The following is a 23044-nucleotide window of genomic DNA, read 5'->3' as shown; positions in this document are numbered from 1 at the left end:
CCTTCCACAAATTTTTATTACTTGAATCTCATGACATCCACATTCATAGCAGGACTTATGAGAGGCAGAGTACTCAGTCCTAATATATACCGCTATTCCCCTGGCCCTAGGGATGGCATCATGTTTCAACATTATTGGCTTCTTAAAACCAGTTATAAGGAGCTCAGATGATTGGCTCATATTAGTAACCAAAGTCTCTGAGTATAAAAGAATATTGTACTGTCTGGGCACAACTGTAAGGTCTTGAAAATTTGCATGAAGACCACGAATATTGCAATACAGTAGACGACATTGACGAAATCGGTGATGTACTGTTCCGGGATTTCGCTTAATGTCTCAATGACCAAAATTCATTCAAAATTGACTTAACTTCCGACCTCATCTTATATGAAGGTCGTCTTATACGTGGAAATATATGGTATGCTTCTGCTTGTGTAATGTACAGCTAGACTGTTTTCAACACTATATGCTTAAATACACAAAAAACTTTGTCTAAATCTGGCCATCAAATACTGTGCGTATAATAATTATTTTTGTCATCCGTATATCTTACATGTATCCATGTAACAAAGGATGATTATATACATGTTCAGTTTAAAGATTTGGTTGGGGAGAAAAACACACAGGCTGAAATTTAAAATATGCGATGTTACGACTCCATGAACATAGGATTTTCAACATTTGTGTGAATTTTCATCACAGCAAATTTAAATGATACCCTGGTAATGATTTTATATACAATAAACCCTTGCATATTAGTCATTAATAATTTTATGTAGAATAAACCCTTGCTTATTAATCAATAATAATTTTTTGTAGAATAAACCCTTTCCTATTAATCAGTAATAATTTTATTTAGAGTAAACCTTAGCTCATTATTCATTTAATGTTTTGATTCATCCTTTTTTTTTTTTGCATTCTGAAATTTATAGTTTTCCTATACAGGTAATGAAATGCTTACAAGTATATTACTCTACTTTTTAATATTTTTTTTACAAAATTTTTTGTAATTAATATTTTTTTCAACAGACATATGAGCGCTTCTCGCATGTGGCCATGATCTTGGGAAAGATGGTCATTTCCCTATCTAAAGAACAGTCTGCCCGCCTTCTTAAGCATGTCATAAGATGTTATCTTAGGCTCTCTGATAATCCAAGGTTGGTCATGTGTGTTCATACATTTTCTCAAAAGATATACTATGTGTTCATGTAACTGTATAGTACAAACCAATGTCTAATCAATTTTAAATTATAAGCTGGGTGTAAATTAATTGGAAGTTCTTCATTGCCAGAGGTAATTTATGGTGACTGGTGGAGCAATCATCACTTACAAATGAAATAATTATTTAAGTTTTTGTTCACCTGTTATTTACAGGCTTTAAATTTCTATTCAATCATTAACTCACTTTAATATCTCTCATTATCTGTATCTTGATTTTAATTACTTGATATCATAATAAAGATGACTGTAGGTAGAAATAACCTGATTATTTTTCCATGTCAGAATGAAGCAGAGTACCTGCTCCTTTACCCATTTTATTTTGTAAGCTTTTTTTCTAATAGGAAGAATATTTACTGCATAGGTCATATTTTTGTAATGTTTTACAGCTTATGGATTTTTGGAAGCACAGTACAGTATATACTGACTGATACCCAATTATTAAAGTCAGGTATATCAAAACTTGGATTATGCAAAATCTATTTCAATGTCTCATTCCCTTACTCATTGATTTAACATGAAAATATAAAGATAACAGCGAAAGAAAATAATATCCAGCAAACATAATAATTATAGTTAAGATTAGAGGAAAGTATTTACAATATTTTACAAGATTCACAGAATACTCATAGTTCACCTATTAATAGTAATTTACATTTTTTCATAAAATGGTTCAATTCCTAGCTTTATAAGTCTGTGAAGTGAGATATAGGTGACGACAAAGCTCAGCATCAAATTTTAAAGGAGTTTCCTAGATGTAGTTTGAAATGTAAAAGTTGATAATCAGGAACACAGCTTCTGATGATATTAGGTCTATCAAGAATTCCTTGTTTTCTTCTAAAACCTAGTAGCATTGTATAAAACAGCATTCGTCACAGGTGTCACAAATTATGTCTTCACAAAAGCAGCCTTAACTTAACGATGGCTGAAAATAGTCTATACTCTCTAACTAGTCACTTGTCCTCTTATGTTTCCTGGGACCCGTTTTCTCAAAAGTTCAGGGTTGAACTATTATCACTTAATATACATCTGGCGATACAAAATTAACTACAAGACATTGCCTGAAGCTCTGTTCTAGAATACAACATCTTAGAGTTAAAAGTAATGACAATATTTTATTCTTAACATTAATATTTAACATTTCAAAAACAAAACTTTATCAAAGCTCCTATAACATTTGGTGGATAGCGAGTGAAGGAATGATATTTGGCATTTAGTTTCCCTTATTCAGTTAAATGAAATTGTAGACTGACCCTTGACTAGATTTTGGGGTATTCAAAACTCCAGGTTGACGTTTCTAGAAATTGTTTCATGTAATAACTTATTTATATAATGAAAAAAAAAAAAACTTAAGTCCCGTGGAACTACAAGTATAATCTTCCAAAGACCAACAAATTACATTAGAAAGGTTTGGTACACCATTAAGGTGTCACTAAAACCCATTCTAAACAAAATATTTTTGCTAAATTTTAGAGATAGGTGTCAGCAACAAGAGATAATTCTCAGTGATGACTGATTTTTTACTATAAGAATAGGCATTATTGATAAATATTACCTTATGGTAATTTCACTAGCCCTGAATCTAAAAAAAACGCCCAATTTTAACCACATTGACAATCCTGCTACCTCCGATTCTGAACTCCCATTTGCAACACTGCCGGCAGAACCAGCTGTCCACTTACCTTGAAAATCAGTTGTTAATCAGTGTCCGTGCTGTAAAAAGCTTGATGGCTCTGTCGAATTTCCAATACCTATTAGTCCAGAGAGCCTTCATTCTTCAGTTTTTGTTGGTTATGTGTAACACCAGTTATCTTATTATTGTTTTTATGGAATATCCTGGTGTGGATTTTCATTGATCTTGGTAACTATTTTTTGTGCAACTCTGCTGAAAATTTTCCGCATCGTGGAGCCTTAGACAATTCTGCAATTAGCCATTTAAATACAGTCTGGATCAACCCTTAATGTGGGACCAGATAAGTCGCAGGGAGTATGATCAGTTTGATAATTGTGTTGGGCTTAATACGAAAGCAGAGTGCTTTTGGTGAACATCTAAGTCCTTTCATCATTAGTGGCTCATAAGGAAAGAAATGTCTTTCCTTAGTATTGAATTCCTTGCATATACAGGCCCAGTGTTTGCATGGTCAATGGCCATTCTACTTTGGAAACACCGGATGTTCTTTCATACAACAAATGCCACTGTTTGTTTCAACTTTTCATTCATCTTTTTGAAACGATTAGTAATTGTTCCGTAACTGAAATACAAACCACGCTATTTACATGGGGTAATTACTTCGGCGTAGCTGAACGACGAGCCATAAAAGTTTTAACGAGGGTTTCCTACCCCGCCGCTAGTTAGCGGGGGGTAGGGAGGGGTAGCTAGCTACCCCTCCCCCTCACACACATCGGAGAATACTCCACTTTACTTTTGGCTCGGATAGCGATTGGAAGTCTCTGCTCCTATCCTCACTTGACGGCCATTACACTATTGTTTGTCTTTTAACTTACCTTTTCTTATACAGTACTTAATATATTTAAACATTATTGATGTTTATGTATATTTTTGTGTATAGAAAATAGTAAGTTTCCTTTGCTTTCGGTGTGTGTTGTGTACGTCTACAAGAGTGATTGCCGGCTTTGCACGCCACTACGATCTTTTCTTGATCACGGCCTTTCACTCCCAGGCCACCATGGTTGCCTTCGTGGAGACCGGCCCTTCTCTTGAGGTCGTTCACTTCTTTCTCCGTACTACGCCTACGATAGCCTCTCAGGACCGAGTCGCTATTTCGTTTTATTTGTCTCAATTATTTTTATGAATATAATTGTGTTTTAACTTTTCTGCTCAGGGCTCACGTCCCTTCGGGGGTCAGTGATCCTTGGAACATTCAAAGTCAGTTGCATAATTATAATGTTATAATTCTGTTTTGTTAACCTTCGTCCCCCCCCCTCGCCTGGGCATGCCGGGTGGGGGAGGGGGGCGCATACCTTCTTTCGTTCTTATGTTCTTTCCCTCGGGGTTTCTCTTCGGAGTTTCACCCGGGGGAATTTCTGTTAAATAATTATTCTGTTTTATTTTCCAGTTTACGATGCTGTTTCTTCGTGCCTGTTGTGTGCCTTCGGAGCAGAGCTGTCCTGTTTATCCTGGGGAGTCGGCTTCGCCGCCGTCTCTCAAGGCGTTCGTCAGGGGCGTTCCCTTCTCTTAGAAGTTCCCCCGTGACTACTGCCAGCTCTTCATTGCATCCTAGAATGATAAGGAGGTTCGCCTCCAGGGTAGTTAGTTAACTTCCCTTTTTACTTTTCCTTGGTCCTTAGCCGGTTATGCTCTTGGGGCTGAGCGGCTGCCCTTGTGACTTGCTCAAGGGGCTGAGCGGTTGCAAGGCTAGACCATGGTACTAGCGACTATGCTCGCGGGGCTGAGCGATCGCTTCTGTAGCTACGCTCAAGGGGCTGAGCAGCTGCAGGATCTATCTGGCCCTCTCTCGTTCGCGAGGGAGGCCGCACTCCGCACTAAGGGCTCCTCCTTGGAGGATTGCTCCTTTTGTCTCTTCTACGAAGTGTCCCCTCCCGTTCGCGTGAGAGGACACTCACAGAGACTCCTCTTCGGAGGATTGTTCCTGTTTACGTCTGCTGATCTCACGGCTTTTCGGGGCTCCATCACCAGTCACTTTTACGAAGTGCTCACCTCTCTCGTTCGCGAGAGAGGCCACTCATAGAGACTCCTCTTCGGAGGTTTGTTCCTGTTGTCAACAGCTTGCTGTTCAATCACTAGCACTTCGGTGTTTAGTGACAGGGAAACTTCGGTTTCTCTTTTTCCCTGACCCTTCGGGGTCTCGGAGCTTTAGTTACGCAGTTCCCTCGGGCTCTCGTAACTTTAGTCACTTCTACACTTCGGTGATTAGTGACGGAGAAACTTCGGTTTCTCGTTGCGTTGACCCTTCGGGGTCTTGCAACTAATCCCCTCGGGGCCTCGCTACTCAGGCTACGTTAGACCCTTGGTCTCTCGTCCCTCAGTGTACCTGTTGCCTGCTGTATCCGTTGCTGACTGCAGACGCGCCTTGGGCGCCCACGCCCCCATCATCTAACGGGCTCCTCCCTTCGGGGCAGGAGAGACTTTCTCACACCTTGAGTAAGTCCCTTAAGTGCCAGGTATCACCTGCGCGCCAACGTTCCCTTAAGCGCTAGCGCTCGACTGCTGTTCCTGCTGTTCCTGAGCCTGCCTTCAGAGACACCCTGTTCCAGTATTCAGTTAGGCTGCTACCAACGTTCCCTGCGCATTTGCGCACATCGTTGGGGTTCCTGAGATAGCGCACTGGCGCTCACCAGCGTTTCAGCCTACGGTGTCTCTAAGTCTCTTCTACGAAGGACACCTCTCCCGTTCGCGGGAAAGGTACCTCACAGAGACCACTCCTCGGAGTATTTAGCTGTCCCTCAGTTGATCGTCGGCACTGAAGTAGACCTCCTGGTCCTCTTTAGGGGGTGCCCTCCCTTTTAGGGACACATCCCAGTTCCTGATCTACGAGTTAGCCGATCCTTCAACCATTTCCGACGATCTTCTGTTACAACAGGGGCCTACGATCTTCACTCGCGCATAAGCGCTGAAGACCGCCCGCGTGCGGGATTATTTCCCGCGCGCGATCCCGCGATCGTCGAGGATCGTTAGCCAACGATCTTCTGATACGCGCTAACGCATTAGCGTTGATGATCTCCCGCGCGCGATCTCGCGATCGTCTAGGATCGTTAGCCGATGATCTTCTGTTACGCACTAACGCGTAAATGCTGTAGATCGCCCGTGCATGGGATGGTTTCCCGCGCGCGATCTCCAAGGCCCTTCCGCTCGCGGTTTTTCCGCGCGCGATCGTCGAAGATCGTTAACCCGGCAACGGTCGTTAGCCGGCGAACTTCGGATCCAGCGCTAGGCGCGCAAGCGCTGACGATCTTCTTAGTGCGCGTAAGCGCCGAGGATCGGTCTGTGCACGGGATGGTTTCCCGCGCGCGACAACGAGGCCATCCGCGCGCGGTTCTCCGCACGCGATCATCGACGGCCGTTAGCCGGCGATCTTCGGATCCGACGCTAAGCGCGCAAGCACCGACAATCTTCTTAGTATGCATAAGCTCCGATGATCGTTCTGTGCGCGGGATGGTTTCCCGCGCACGGCATCCGCGCATGGTTCTCCGCACGCGATCGTCGACGGCCGTTAGCCGCCAATCTTCGGCTTCGGCGCTAGGCGCGCGAGTGCCGACGATCTTCACAGTTCGCGTAAGCGCTGAAGATCGTTCCGTTCGCGGGATGGTTTCCCGCGCGCGACCATTGAGGCTCACGCATCCATCGCACGGATCGTCCGCACGCGGTTTCCCGCTCGTGATCGCCGACTATCTTCTCGCGCGCGAGCGCCGACGCGTAAGCGTCGAAGATCATCCGTGCTCGTGCGAATCGCCGACGATAGTCTTTCATAGTTGGAGATCATACGCACGCGGGCACCATGGTTTCCCGCTTACTGTCCTACGGTCTTCTCTCGCGCTAGCGCCGACGATCTTCGTACTCGCATAAGCGCCGAAGATCGTCATTGTTATTCTTCCGCGCGTGGGATGGATTCCCACACGCAATCGCCGACGGCGCTAGCACCGGCGATCTTTTTTCGCCGAGATCGTTCGCGTGTGGGATGGTTTCCCTCGCTATCGCCCATGATCTTTCACGCGCAAGCGCCAGCGATCTGCATACACGCGGAAGCGCGGGGATCGTTCACGCGGACACCGATACGCCCACGCTCACGCGGGCACGCGGGCACGCGGGCGCGGTTATACTGCTACGCATGCTTTATTCAAGCGCTACCCAGATCTATGCTTTTCGCGCAATCGTCAGCGTGATCGGCGCACCGTTCTCCGACGCGACCGCGCCGTTTACATCAGGGCTTATAGCGGTCAGGCCACCTCCACGTTTCCCTCCCCAGCAGCGCAGAGCAGCGCCCTCTCCGGAGGGGGGGGGGAAGTTTCCGGATAGGTCAAAGGTCTCTTCTCCCTTCTTTGTAGGTTCTCTACGGGCGAACCCTCATGTGTCATCTCCCCCAGAGGATCGAACGATCCTCCTCCCTCCAGAGGGACTCCCTGTCAGCGCGAGGGTTGGTCGGCATCCCTGGTGGGATGCCGTCGTCAGAACGTTCAAGCAGGCGATGAGCCTGTGCCTTCTGACTGGGGTCACTATCAGTAGCAGCTTCCTCTCCCCCTGAAGGGGGTAAGAGGAATCTCTGGCATGGTATCTCCCCCAAGGACTATCCTGTCCCTTCGCGAGTCCTTACGCAGCCGATGAGCCCTCCTCGGACTTAATCTCCCCTCCCCTGCGGATGAGCACTACCCATCCCCAGGAGGGTCGGAAGACCCGGTCCTCTCCCCCTTCACTCCATTGGGAGAATCCCCGCCTCTTCCTGAGGGTCCTATCGTGCGGAGGGGGCGAAGCCTTACGTCCTTCATCGCTGGGGTCCTGTTTCCCTCCTAGGAGGGATCCTAAGGCCCTGTCTTCCGCAAGGATCCGACAGGATCCAGTTGGACCCTTGGGGCATGTCTACGAGTCTCCCCAGGAAGAGCCACCGGGGATGGGAGACCTTGCTGCCAGTCCATCAGGAGGAGGAGCTCCAGGGGTCGGAACTTGCGTTCTGGCAGGTTCTGGCCCTCAGGAGAAACCTCAAGGGGATCCCAGATTCAGATATTCCTCTTCGGTAAGGGAAGGATAGGGTCCTGGACCGAGTTCTACTCACCCAAGGACTCCCTTACGCCAGTGCAGCTTGCCCTGGTCTCAGGGAATGGAGAGTGCCAGAGACTAGGCCGAGGGCCAGCTCTCCAAGCTTGTCTCCTTCAACAGTCCCGGTTGGTTTCGAGCCCCTCCCTCCTCCCTGGGTAGGGATCGGTGAGGGGACGGGCCCTCTGAGCGGAAGTCCAGTCCATGTCAGAGATACGCTCCCTCCAAGAGGTGGCCAACGGGTTCCGAGGCCTCCTTAATCGTCTCCTTCCCTTCTCGACTCTGTACAGGGTTGTCAAACAGTCTCCATTCAGCATAGCGACAGCAGACGCGGTCAGCTTTGCGGTGAGACCACAAGACTTCATGTGTACACTGGTCCGGTAGGACTCGTACTTCTGGTCCCGGTTCATCCATCTTCAAGGAAGTACTTTGGAGTCCGCCCGAAAGGCAGATATACCAGTTCAAGGGCTGTGCTTCAGCCTCTCCACGGCACCTCAACAGTTCTCCGATACTTCCTCTCGGATCTCTTCACGGGCTTTCAGCATCGGCATCCGGCCACTCCGTTTCCTGGGTGACTGGCCGATCCTGGCAGACTCGAAGGCATCCCTTCTTCGTCATCGGGACAAGCTGCTCGGACTTTACCAAGTTCTAAAGATCATGGTGGTCCTCGAGGAGTCCTCCCCGCAGCCCTCTCAGAGTCTGGTATACCGAGCCTGGTCTTAGGCTCCTATCTCCTGTAGCCTTCCCCTCAGACAACAGGGTACCAAGGCAGAGGAAGGTCGCGAGACCTTTCCTCACACGAGAAGACCCTCCAACCCAAGGTTGTTACGTCTCCCCTCCCTGGCTCGTCTGGTTTCCACAGTCGCCCCAGGATAAGTTCTCTCCAGTGGCGACTCGGGGCGCGGGGGAGTCGGGGGCACGTCTCCCCAGACGGCGAGACCCTTAGGGGACAACCGGTACAGACGAACCCATAGGGGTGGGAAGCAGACGAGGGCCTACAATAGGGAGTGGTCCTTCTCGTCCTTCCCCCAAACTTGATGCTGTCTTCGGACGCGTCAAAGAAAAGGGGGGGGCCCACGTTCTGATCCACGGGTCCTCAGGCCGGTGGTCAGAACCAGGAAGAACCTTCCCTAGTCCTACTAGAGACGGAAACCGTGTTTCTGGCACTTCAGTAGCTCCACCTAGCCTGGCGGACTACTCTGGGTTTATGAGGATCAACAACACCACAGTACCACAGTGTTGTTTTCTGGCCCAGACAAGGAGGTACTTTTCAGTACAACCATCCCATCCTGCGGTAGAGATACCGGGATGGTCCGAGTCCCCCTCGGTCTCCTTAGCAGCTCGCTTGATTCCAGGCAAAGGAATGGGCTCGCCGACAGTCTGAGCAGTGTGTCACGGACACCACATTCCGAGTGGTCTTTGGATCCTCAAGTAGCCTACAAATCCTGACTCGGTGGGGCTCCCTCTGTGGACCGGTTCGCTACAGCACTGAGCTGCAAGCTCCCGCTGTACTGCTCCCCGGTCACGGATCCCAAGGCCCTCTGGTAGGATGCCTTCCAGCAACGGTGGGACACCATCGATGTGTTGCCTCCGTAGCTTGCTCCACTTCCCGCCGAGAGTCTATCCAGCATCTCCTCAAAGAGAGAGGATTTTCGCAACAAGTGGCGAAAAGGAGGCCTGGACACCTGCGCAAGTCTTCTGCAGTAGTCTCCCAGGCGAAAGAGCGAGTTTCTGTGGCCGGTGTCGGGGAGAGGGCATCCCTCCACACGATGCCGCTTCCAGCAATAGCGGAGCCCCTAGTGGGATTGCGGGATAAATGTGCCTTTCAGTTTCGACTGTGAAAGGCTATCGGCTATCCCTCAGCCTTAAGTCTTGCCTCCTGGCTCTAGGGACAAACATTTCTCCCCCGCTGGAACTCTTCCTTCGTATGCGAAGCCTTGTCCTCTCCTGCCCTCAGTCGAAGGAGAGACCTCCTCCTTGGGACGTGGTTCGGGTCCTCTAGTCTCTAAAGAGACCCCCTGACGAACCGCTACGTAAGTCCACAGACCACCTCCTTTCTGGGTAGACAGTGTTCCTGCTAGCCTATCTTCAGCCAAGCGAGTCACATGGTCTCTCTTACGACTTCGCCCATTCAGGGGGTTAGGGGGAGGCAACATTCAGGTTCGTCCCTGAGGTTTGTTGCCGAGACTCAGAATCCGGGAGTGCCGGACCCGCTATTCGACTCCTTCCAGGGTTCGAGTCTCCGTCCTGTAGCAGATGACTCAGACCATCTCCTACCTTGCCGGTAGGGAGTCCGAGCTGGCGTCTTCAGAGAACAGCTGCAGTTCGTCTCCAGGCTCAAGTCTCGTTCGTGGATCCTGGGCAACGAGGAGAGGGGTCTCCAGGAGTACCATCTCGGCCCGGATTCGCAGGGTGCTACACCCTGCCTTGAATCCTGACCCTTCTCCGTCGCATCACCCTAGAGCCCATGATGTCAGGGGCTTAGATACGTCCCTGCCCTTCCTTGAACATCTTTCAGTGACGCAGGTCCTACAAGCGGAGATGTTGAAGCATCAGACCTTCTTCTCAGCCCCTTACCTGCAAGACATGACCCACAGGAGGCTCGATACGTTTCTATCGGCCCTGTGGTGGCTTCACAACAGCTGGTCTAAACCTCAGGCTCTTTGATGGACAAGTAGCAGAAGGTTGAGGGCATTATTACCTGGTGTTAGTCTGCATGAATGAAAAGATCTGTCTGGCCCTTATTCTTTTCTTCATCCTCTCCTCCCACGGAGAAAGCAGCATCCTGGGTTCTCTGCACAGCTGACCTCAAACCACTGTAGGTAGACTATGCTTCCTTGTGTTCCTAGTATTAGGTATAATACTGTCATGTCCCCATACCCTGACGAGGTGGTATTGGGAGAGTCCTAGCCTGGATTTCCTTTTGAGGGACTCCAGGGCAACTGCCTGGGACAAGTCACTTTTTCGCCTTTGCACACACCTTACGTAGGCCGCGGCAGTTTCTCAACCGCCAGCGAGGAGCAGGTATTCCCTATTGTCCGAGTACTTGATCGCTCGAATATGGAATCCCCGGGCATGTCAAAGCCAGTATGGCCGGGATTTACCACCCTTCCTAAGGGTTAAGTCACCCCATGTAAATAACATGGTTCGTATTTCAGTTATGGAACAAATGACAAATTCGTAGATAATTTTTATTTTTCCTAACTATACAAACCTTAGCTATTTACAGTTATGTGCCCGCCAGCCCTGTCCCCCAAGAAAAGTCCTACCTCTAAGTAAAGTGGAGTATTCTCCGGTGTGTGTGGGGGGGGGGAGGGGTAGCTACCCCATGTAAATAGCTAAGGTTTGTATAGTTAGGAAAAATACAAATTATCTACGAATTTGTCATTTTTGGTCCCTTGCAGTTGCCGTTTCTTTCTGGCTCCTTGCCCCGCCTCTTGCACCAGTTTTTACTCTAGTAGAATCTCCCGATTTTGAGCCTAGTTTTATTTCTCTTAAAGTTAGTTGTTTAGACAAAGTCATTTCAATTAAAGTTTTCAAACTGGCAGAAAATTCTGTTTGCCTCAGGTACCTGTTGATTTTACCCAGGGTAAGTGTACGACAGAACCCCGACATAGTGTAGACATAGGTCTGTACGAGTGCCTGATGATAAATTACCCTTTAAGGGGTTCACTTCTGCTCTGTAGCTGTTCAAAAGCTACTTTCATCTTGATAAGGGTAGAAGAGACACTTTAGCTATGGTAAGCAGCTCTTTCTAGGAGAAGGACACTCCAAAATCAAACCTTTGTTCTTAAGTCTTAGGTGGAGCTATAGCCTCTGTACCATGGTCTTTCATTGTCTTGGAGTAGAGTTCTCTTGCTTGAGGGTACATCCATGCACACTATTCTATATTTTTCATCTTTTTATTTTGAAGTTTTTATATTTTATATACAGATGATTTATTTTAATGTTATTGTTCCTAAATTTCTCTTGCAGTTTATCTCCTTATTTCCTCTCCTCCCTGAGCTATTTTCCCTGTTGGGGCCCTTGTGCTTATAGTATTCTGCTTTTCCAACTAGAGTTGTAGCTTGGCAAATAATAATAATAATAGTAATGATAATAATATTAATAATAAGTCCCCTTTCAAGCACATAACAGTGCCATAGAGCACTTAGGTAAGGGTTGGGGTTTGAGGTAGGGGCTGGGCTAATACAGGTAGGCATCAGGACCCAGCTTGGTGTGTAGGGAGCGGGACGCTTTAATCGGGTTTTTGTCTATGTAGGCTACGATGATTGTCAGAACCAGGGGCACGGAGCCTGTTGATCGGTTGCTGGGGCCCTCTCTTTTAACCAATTTTGTCATTGGGTTGTAGGTTGCTTGAGTGGGTCGTCGGTTCCCTTAAAGTCGAAATATCTAAGCTATTTCAACTACCTGTCTTATATTACTATGTAAATAGAGAAGAAAATACTGCTGACATGATCACCAGAGGTTTGTCCTATACAGTACTTAATATTTAAGTAAATCAACTTATTGGCTAGAAGGTCCAGAATGGTTGAGTAATGATTTGGACAAGTGGCCTCTTTACTCTTTATTGAGCATATCGCCTTACTATAAGCGTCAAATAAGTACAGTATGCACTATGCAAATAAGTAAAGTAAACACTGGTATTCTCAATATAAATAAAATGTCAAATTATGAACAATTGTTAAGAATTACCAGTTACCTGTTCAAATTCTGTAGTAGATTAATGGGTTGTTATCCTAAAAAGAAAGCCTTAGAGTATTGGGTGAAAATTGCACAGAAAGAATGCTTTTCAGTAGAATTAGATTTTTCACAAGGCAGTGCCAATATTACTAATAATATACCTCTTTTAGTGTCCAATTTAAATTTATTTCTAGATTCAAAGGCATTAATTAGGTGTAGGGGAAGAATATCTAAATGTTTGTACTTTGACTTTGATGTTCATAACCCAGTGTTGCTTCCTAAAGAGCATAGGTTCACCTCATTGTTAATAAAGCATTGTCATTTGAAGGTACAACATTTAGGAATAGGCACTACATTCAACTTCCTCAGGGAACAGGGATTTTGGGTTCCCAAGGGTAGGTCAGCAGTAAAGACGAGCTTAGCAGTTGTAATATATGTAGGAAATACAGTAATGCCTCACAACACGAAATTAATTCATTCTGGAATGGCTCTCATAAAGGAATTTTTCATGTTGCGAGTCACATTTCATGTGCAAATTGCCTAATTCGTTCCAAACCCTGTAAAACACCACATTAAATCTTATGATAAAGCTACAGTATAACCACAATGAAATACTGTAAAGCCAAATACATTTGAATCATTCAATATATCTAAACTGAGTGTTAATACCTGTAAATTAAGTTATTACAACATAATGTAATAATAAATGGAAAATAATTCAATACATACAGTACAATACTGTACATATACAAAATATACAGTACCACATTACAAAATATACAGTACCACATGTACTGTACTGTTATAGTTACCCCTGTTATAGACTACAGCTACATTTTCTATTGTCTAAACCCATTGTCTTCAACTTTTTTATTGGGTGACTATTTTATTCTTGGCCTGGCCGGCAAATCTCTTTTCTTGAAATTAAAAATTTTTCGCAAAGTGAGTCATAAAAATATTTGCATCTCATTTTGCAGCTTGAAAATTTCACAAGTACAGTCTTTCGTGAAGAGAGGTATGACTGTATAATGCCTTAGCTTACAGATACCCGAAGTTTACAGATATGTCTAAACACCACATGAATTTAGTTAAGCCTTTTCAGCATGTAGCTTAGGTATTGATTTCACTGGACACCTTTGGGTTAGGGATGAGTTAAGTGGTAAGACCACAAAAATGTTCATATTAGTTTTCACTTGTCTTAACATGTGCGCTGTGCACTTTGAATTGTTGCCAGACATGTCCAATAATTTTTTTTTTAAAGATTTAGCAATATGTACGCAATACCATAATACCTGTACAGTGACAACGCTAAATCTTTTCTCAAGGGTAGAAGTATCTTTGAAAGGTCTTTGGAGTTGCAGGAATTTCAATCTGAACTAAGTGAATGTAATATCAAACATTAAAATACCTTTATATTCAGCATGGGTTGGTTCTGCTTGGGAGTGATTGATTAGAGTATTAAAAAAATGTCTTTATAAAGTAATTGGAAGGTCTAAATGAACTTATTTTGGATTATTAACTACCGTTTCTAATATTCAATTAGCAATAAATTCCAGGCCTTGAACATATAGATCAAGCTCAGAAAATTTAGAGCTTATAACTCCGAATTCCTTTATCAAATTGCATGGTAATTCATCCCTCATTTTGAGAAGAGATGATAGTGATGTTTGGTTGGACGATTCCACTCGTCTTTAACATATAGATCAAGCTCAGAAAATTTAGAGCTTATAACTCTGAATTCCTTTATCAAATTGCATGGTAATTCATCCCTCATTTTGAGAAGAGATGATAGTGATGTTTGGTTGGACGATTCCACTCGTCTTTAACATATAGATCAAGCTCAGAAAATTTAGAGCTTATAACTCTGAATTCCTTTATCAAATTGCATGGTAATTCATCCCTCATTTTGAGAAGAGATGATAGTGATGTTTGGTTGGACAATTCCAGTCAACCTTCTCTAGAGAGAACTGTAGAAATACAGGAAGAGATTATTGAAAATTTTAAGAAATTGTGGTATGAAAATTATCAGTTAAGCCTGAGAGAACATAGTAGAAATTTGTACCAAAGTAAGTGGGAAAATTTAATAAAAGTTGGTGACATTGTCTTAATTAAAGCAATTAATAAGCCCAGACCATTTTGGATGATGGGTAAAGTATTAGAATTAATATTAGGATTTGACACTAACTTTAGGTCAGTAAAACCAAAGCAAGGTAATGGGGCTATAGAATATCATTCTATTTGTAATCTTTATCTATGGAACTGTCAGTGACACATGCTATATGAGAAAGGCAAACCATAGACAATTCAATGGAAATTGAGGTAGAAACAAGCAGTATAAATAAACCTTAATCTATTCCATTAGAATAAGATGAGAGGTCTGTAAGACCTAAGATTTGAAAGGATGCTAAGGGAAAATTTAGATAATTTGTAAATACTGCTTTTCAGTATATTATTTACTATAATTACTAATAATTAAGGTTTTAATTTGACAAAAATGCTACACTCTCGAAACTTTTTCAGTGTGAGGATATACTTTATTAAATGCTTTATTCCTAATAACTTTAAATAACGATTAAGGGCATTACAAGTAATTACTTTTTAGGTAATAAATAAATAAAACAAATAAGTAGGTAAATAAAAAATAAAATTAGGAGATAGCCTATAGTAAACAAAGCTAAGTTAAAATTAGTGTAAATATTTGAATAAAATGCTACACTTTTAAATGAAATGATATGAAGACTAAAAGTTAAAATGCTACACCTTTTGTAACGTGAGGATGGTACTAAAGTAACTGTTAGTCATACATTTAATTTAGCATTGTTGGTAAGATTTGTTTAATAAAGTAGCTATATTTAAGGGGGCCCTAATAAATAATGTATGGTTCATGAAGATATTCGTTGCAATTCTATAATCGCAATCCTTTGTGGGGAGTGTGTTAGAAATTAGAAGGGATTGATCTTAGTGTCTGACTGTGTAGAATAGCCGTTCGGTCATTAGCTGGATTTGAAGCATTATCTATTTTTCTTAATAACTAAAGATAAATAATTTAATGCTACTTAGTATAGTAATTATTAGCGTTAATGATAAATGATTAGTAAAATAAATGATAAAATTTAACTTATAAATTAAATTATTTCAACTAGTAATTGCCTAATAGGCATTAAGTTCACGCGTGCGTATTATATACCTTTCATAGGTAAAAAGTAAAGTACCTGGGAGGTTACCACAGCCACGGCGGAAAGTTACTGAGTAGCCAGGCCGTCCTCTACAATACTTATAAGAAATTAACCAGAACAAAACTGAACATTCTAACTCCAAGACAACAACAGTTTTGGAATACTTCAACTTCAACAGACTTTGTGATAAGGGCTTTACACTATTATGTATCTTTGAGCATGTCTAGGGAAAATGGTAATATACGGCATTGTCACAAAGCTTGGTTATTAGTGGATCTACTCTATAAAGTAAGTTGTTTTGGTTATTAAATAATTATTTTTTTTATTAAATATAAGTAAGGGTGAAATTAGAATAAATTCCAGCAAGCAAGCCCCTTCCAGCAGTGCCTCCCTTTCTAACGCTGCTCCTAAACAAGTAAGTCTCACTTGTTCCCATTCTAACAAACCTTTTGTTATTTATGTGGATATACTTTTGGCGGAGCTGGAAGGTAGCCATTAGATTTGAAATGCAAGTGGTGGCTGGTAGTAACTCAGGTGCCTATATATACTCTCACAGCTGTGAGTTACGTCACTTTGCTTTTTGACAGGTAGGAAGCGGACATATTCGCTCTCTCCTTTCAAGGCTTAGCCGTTTAGACCATTGCTTCACGATCATCCTTTTCTCCTGACGCTTCATTGCAGAGTAATGTGGCAGTTATCAGATGTCGATGTTGTTTGTCCTCATAAGTTTTTCGGAAGGAATCCTCTTCACATAAAACTCCCCTTGTGGGTAACCTCTCCTGCCGCAGGTTGGGTCCCCGGTTCAAATCTAAATTTCTCTCCCTCTCATCTATTTTTTCTGCTCAATATTACTTCAACTTTCTCCAAATTTTATCAACTTTCTACAAATGTTATCAACTTTCTTTTGTCTTGCTGTCCTAACTCTAAGTATTATTGCTCTTAAGTTTATACTGGATTACTGCTTGCTTAGATGAATGGGAGAAGGGATCACAGTTGGGAGGTATTAGCATTCAAAGCTATATGTGAGAGTATTGGATGTTGGGGGGGGGGGGGGGGCATCTAAATCCTTAAGGCAAGACTCTTGGCTTCTGGCCGGAAGCCCATCATTACGGATATGGGGAGGATGATTCCATATTTTCTCGGTCTTTGTCCTAATAGGCGGGTTTAGCTTACACCTGTGCCTCTATACCTTCTTCCGCCAAGGGTTAACTACTGCACTGTAATTGTTCAGTGGCCACCACTTTCCTCTTGGTAAGTGTAGAAGAGACTCGTTAGCTATGGTAAGCAGCTCTTCTAGGAGAAGAACACTCCAAAATCAAACCATTGTTCTCTAGTCTTTGGTAGTGCCTTAGCCTCTGTACCATGGTCTTCCACTGTCTTGAGATAGAGATCTTTTTTCTTGAGGGTACACTTGGGCACACTATTCTATCTTATTTCTCTTTCTCATGTTGTTAAAGTTTTTATATTTTATATAGGAAATATTTTATTTTCCTTGTTTCCTTTCCTCACTGGGCTCTTTTCCTTGTTGGAGCCTTAGGGCTTATAGCATCCTACTTTCCCAACTAGTGTTGTAGCTTAGCAAGGTATAATAATAATACCATAATATCCTTCGGGAAGGATATGGAGTGGACCATTGGGGAAGTAACTCTCATTGTGCCGATAGTGGAGAATGCAAATTTCCTTTCCAATGTATGATACGTTCTTAAAATTCTCAAGCAGGTAAACAAACAAAACAACCAACAAAAACCAAAAAGAAAATCCCATCCTTAACTATGGACCCTTCAAATACAGACTCCCCATCCCCTGGATATCGTGACCCCCCCCCCCTCCCCCTCAGCACTGTTGACGACCTCTGCTAATTTAATAGGGACAATTCTGTTGATGACCTCGGAACTGGAAAGGACCATTCTACTAATATTCCAAAATCGAGTAATTTGGGTAACACAAGAAAACTTTGAATCCTTCATGTTACCTGACTTCCAATAAAGACACACTATAAAAATCTATATACAGTGAGCCCTCGTTTATCGCGGTAGATAGGTTCCAGACCCGACCGCGATAGGTTAAAATCCGCAAAGTAGTGACACCATATTTACGTATTTATTTAACATGTATATTCAGACTTTTAAAACCTTCCTTTGTACGTAGTACTGTTAACAAACTACCCTTTAATGTACAGAACACTTGATGCATGTACTACAGTACCCTAAACTAAAAGAGGCACAAATATTAAAGGCGATTTTATATCATGCGTTTCCTAAACACGCCAAAAAGCACGATAAAAAATGGCAACCAATGTTTTGTTTACGTTTATCTCTGATCATAATGAAGAAACAAACGCATTTACACATCTGTGTATAGGTTAGTTTTTGCATCGATTATATTGATTATTCAGTACAGTTTGTTATTACCAATGTTTTACTTAATTTTTCTTAGGACTTCCAAATGAAATGTTTTTCTTTATGACGCCGCCTGAAACGACGGCGTCATAAAGTACGCTCAGTAAACAACCACGCTCAGTAAAGAAACGAAGCTATTTAACACGCAGGATGAAAGTGATAAATAATGATATTACAGTAAAAGCTTTTAGAAAATATGTTATTACAAATATTATTTACAGTATCTATATAAAATCAGAGAGAGAGAGAGAGAGAGAGAGAGAGAGAGAGAGAGAGAGAGAGAGAGAGAGAGAGAGTGAGTGAGTGAGTGAGTGAGTGAGTGAGTGAGTGAGTGAGTGTGTGTGTGTTGTTTTACGTACGTACAGTAAATGTAAATTTTAAATAAAAAAATATGATAGGTTATAACATGTATATTCAGACTTTTAAAACCTTCCCTTTAACTTAATGCATACTAAACTAAAACAGGCACAAATATTAAAAAGTTAGAATATTAAAGTAAAAATAAAGATTGTTACTGTACTCACCACGAAAGAAGTTGAAGAAAAACTTGAATGATGATGGCGATGAATTTGCTGCACAGTAGAAATGATGATGATGAAGCTGATGATGTCTTCTACTGTGCAGCCAAGGAAAGTATTTTACGTCTTCAGACGGAGGTGTCTTTTCCTGGGACACCTCTTCAACTTCTTCCTGGGACACTTCTTCAATTTCTTCCGAAGGCGTAGTAGCAGGAGGAACTGGCTCTTTTTTGCGAGGCTGGAAGAACATTGTGATCGGAAGTTGCTGCCGCTGTTTCTTTTTTCGCTGGAAGAGCATCCTGTAGGGAGTCATGATGTCATCGATCTTGTTGCAGAATTGCATAGAACGAACCATATCCTCGTCCCACTCTGGCGACATTTCTTTCACCTCCTTCACATGGTTGCAGAACTTGGCAAGTCGTTCTAATGTTAAGCCCGTTTCTTCAGTCGTCATGTCGCCAAACCCGTCACCTCCAACTATCGCAGCCAACTGCACAGATTTGCGTATTGCAGAGTGTTGAATTTCAGACGGTGTAAATCCCTCGTCGTCGTAAACAATCTGGGGCCACAACTTCTTCCAGCTCGCATTAACAGTAGCAGGTTTCATTTCTTGCAGTGCCTTCTGAATGCTCTGCAGGCACGTGGCTATTGTGTACTTCCGCCAGTATGCCTTCAAATTGAAATTTTCATCTTCATCTTCTTGGGCAGCATCCACACACGCAACGAGGTCCGCCAAGGTATTCTTCGTGTAGAGGGCCTTGAACGCCCTGATAACCCCCTGGTCCATCGGTTGAATTAATGACGTGGTGTTGGGTGGCAGGAACTCAACCTGAATGCCCTCATGCGACAGGTCAGTTGCCCCCTGGTCCATCGGTTGAATTAATGATGTGGTGTTGGGTGGCAGGAACTCAACCTGAATGCCCTCATGCGACAGGTCAGTTGCGTGTCCACCAGCGTTATCCATAAGTAGAAGGATCTTGAATGGCAAGCCCTTCTCTACGAGATATTTGCTGACTTTCGGGATAAAACACTGGTGGAACCAGTTGGAGGTCAGCATCTTCGTAATCCATGCTTTTTGATTATGCATCCAGTACACGGGAAGGAGATTCTTATTTTTATTTTTCAAAGCGCGAGGATTTTTCAACTTGTAAATAAGCCCCGGCTTTAGCAAAAATCCAGCAGCATTGCCACACATCACGAGGGTTACGCGATCTTTGAACGCTTTAAAGCCAGAGGCTTTGGCTTCTTCTTTGAACAGGAAAGTTCGCGATGGCATTCTCTTCCAAAACAAGCCGGTCTCATCCATATTAAACACTTGTTCCGGCTTGTATCCACCTTCACCGATAATGTTCTTGAAAGTCTCGTTCGCGTAAGTTTCAGCAGCGGCAGTGTCAGCGGAAGCAGCCTCGCCATGCAGGGAAACGCTTTTCAGGCCGAAGCGTTTTTGAAACTTCGCGAACCATCCTTTGCTGGTGGAAAAACGTTGTTTCTGAGGCTGGGAATCAGTGGATGTCCCTGGTTGAGGTTCATCTACATCATCTTCTTCTTCAGCATGGTCGCCATCGTCGTCTTGAGGTTCCTTTGCCGCAAAATTCTCATACAAGCTCAAAGCCTTGGTTCGGATGGTGTTCGTATCCAAGGCTATGTTCTTCTTCCGGTAGTCGGCAATCCACACTGCTAAAGCACCTTCCATGCGTACAATCGTTTTATTACGCGTGGTAACGACTCACTTCGCTGATCTGCTAAAGGTTATGGTAGCCGTCTTTCTAATGTTCGCCTCGTCCTTCTTGATGTAGCGAACGGTGGATTCGTTCACTCCAAAATGGCGAGCTGCGGCCGCGTAACTTCTGCCTTCTTTTAACATATCGAGAAGCGTCACCTTCTCAGCAATCGTCATCATCTTTCGGTGGCGTTTAGGCTCACTACCAGCCTTAGCAGAAGCAGAACGCTTGGGAGCCATTGTACAGTAGGTGTTAAACAGAAAGTTCAACAAAAAGTTCAACTTAAAACAGTCACGCACAGCACAGATTAAAGTTCACAATAACGTAGCAGCATCTACCCGGTGAGAGAGCGGCAAACGAAGTGGCCGCGAAAAGATGCTGGAGGCTGGAGAGGCGGTCAAAACACCAATCACAGGCTAGATTACAAAACTTGGGTTCTGATTCGTCATCTATCAGCGCTTGAACCAATCACAATCCGTCTTATATGCTACGTAGTATAGTTACCAATTCAAATACAAGGTACCCTACGTATACAGTACAGCTTTACGTACGCTATTTTACGCTTGTTTTGTTGTAGGATATGTCTCTCTCTCTCTCTCTCTCTCTCTCTCTCTCTCTCTCTCTCTCTCTCATCACTGTTTTTGTTTCATTTCTCATTCTCTGTGTCTCTCTCTCTCTCTCTCTCTCTCTCTCTCTCTCTCTCTCTCTCTCTCTCTCTCTCTCTCTCTCTCTCTCTCGTACGCTTATTCGAGATGTGATTTTTGCAACAAAGAATATTATTGGATGCAGTACTACGTACGTATACATACAAAAGATTCATGGAAAAGATGCACATCCATTACATTTGTAGTACAGTAGTAGCCATCAGCAGCCTTAAACCATTCTAATACGGTATGACTGCATCTGATTTGCGTTTCATGTTCGATTTAATTTTACTACGTACTGTATACTGAATTATCGTATGATCACATTCTCTTTTCGTGTTTTATTTCTTTCTGTACTGAATTATATGTCATATGTAATGCAATGAACCATCAGTAAGAGCAGATATTACTAATTACAGTACTGTATCTCCGAATTTGTCATATTTCAGCATCTCCTCTAGATGCTCTTTACCTCTGCGTACGTCATCCAGCCGTGCGTCATGAGCAAGTTGTTCTCCAAGGCATGCCTCTTCCTAATGCTCCTCCACCTCTGGACAAACATCTTCCAGACGCACTTCTCCCGAAGGTGCTTCACCTATGAGCTCAGTTTCCAGATGTGTGTCACCCTAGCGCTACTCGTCTAGCAATCGATCATCCACATGGTAATCTCCATCTTCCAGACATGTTTCTGAACGCTCTTCCCCTGAGCACACTGCACGCTCATTAAAGGGCCATCATGAAACTACATATGCTGAACGTGCTAGGCGCGTAGCTACAGAATGTACTCGACGCGTCACCATAGAATGCATTAGACTTCCTACTTCTGAAAAATCTAGACAATCTTTTCCTAAGCTCTCAAGGCAAGTCACTCCAGAACGCATCAGGCGCGTTTCACCAGATTACTCTAGGCTTGAGTCATTCTTGAACGCACTTAGATGCGTTTCCCCAAAATATTCTATGCAGTCTTCGCGCTTGACTTAGAGAAATTGTCGAGATCTCATTTGAAACATACAAGATGGTCCTCTTTCAATTATGGGAAGACGGAGCACTCCAGGCACTTTTCCAAGGGATGATCAATGGAGCCCTCACCTTCCGAGGATAAGTCTAGGCAAGTGGACTCTCGTGCAAAGGGCAAATCTTCGAGGTGAATTAGACCGCCTTCGCCAATTGCGTCCCTATCACCCAAACTTAGGTCATCCAATCCAGAGCCAGAGTTTGGACAGGCGGTTAGCACAGATCATTTTGTGCTCCAGAAAATGGATAGAAAATAGGGTCCAGATTACACTTCCCAGAGAGGACACTCACGTAAGATTCCATAGGGGATGTCTCTCCTAGAGAGAATGCGCTAGTAGAGGACTATAGGCTCTTGCCTATAAAATTCAATTCCGCTCTTCATCACTCAAGGGGGCCAGAAAGGATGAGAGGGGGAAAACATCCAAAGGAAGCTAAGGATGTCTTTTTGGACCATAAGGGTACTATGAGTCATCTTTCTCCCATTGCAGCTGCTTCCCGGTGGAAGGAAAACAAGGGCTGGAAAACCGTTCCTAAATCTTCAGGCCTCACGGATCCTTTGATGCCCGAACATATTTCTGTCTCCCAGTCCAGAGACTCCTTTAGGGGGACTTCCTTCGTTCCTTCGGTTTCCCGTTCTTTTGTCAGTGGTTGGGAAGGACATTTTCATTGATTCTGACCCCTCTAGGGATTGACCCAGGTTGATTAACGATAGGGAGGATCCTGATTGCAATTCAGAAAAATTCGAAAGGGTTCTTCTACAACCAGCTGGACCTAAACCCTGGACATCAAGGAGGGCGAATTAGATTCAACCTTCGTCCAAGTCCTTTGGTGCATCTGGAGGGTTAATGTATTCAGGGAAGCCTTGTCATCTCCCAAAGGCAGGAAAGCAGCCATCAACCATTTTGCTGGGTCCCTGGCATCTCTAGGCCATGTCTGGAGCTTCC

The 23044-nt window shown here is 43.7% G+C and overlaps 1 protein-coding gene across 1 annotated transcript in view; it reads left to right on the top strand.

Moving 5' to 3' along the window:
• Rcd-1 (Required for cell differentiation 1) overlaps positions 1-23044 on the top strand; it is a 271308-nt gene that overhangs the window by 224171 nt on the left and 24093 nt on the right. Inside the window, exon 4 of the mRNA XM_068379545.1 lies at positions 1030-1157. Coding sequence (XP_068235646.1) covers positions 1030-1157 — 128 coding nt within the window. The remainder of the gene's footprint in view (positions 1-1029; positions 1158-23044) is intronic.

Source organism: Palaemon carinicauda, chromosome 9, assembly GCF_036898095.1.
Source record: "Palaemon carinicauda isolate YSFRI2023 chromosome 9, ASM3689809v2, whole genome shotgun sequence".
Taxonomy (NCBI): Eukaryota; Metazoa; Arthropoda; class Malacostraca; order Decapoda; family Palaemonidae; genus Palaemon; species Palaemon carinicauda.
Note: the sequence above shows the minus strand (reverse complement) of the source record. Positions and strands in the feature narration are given on the sequence as shown.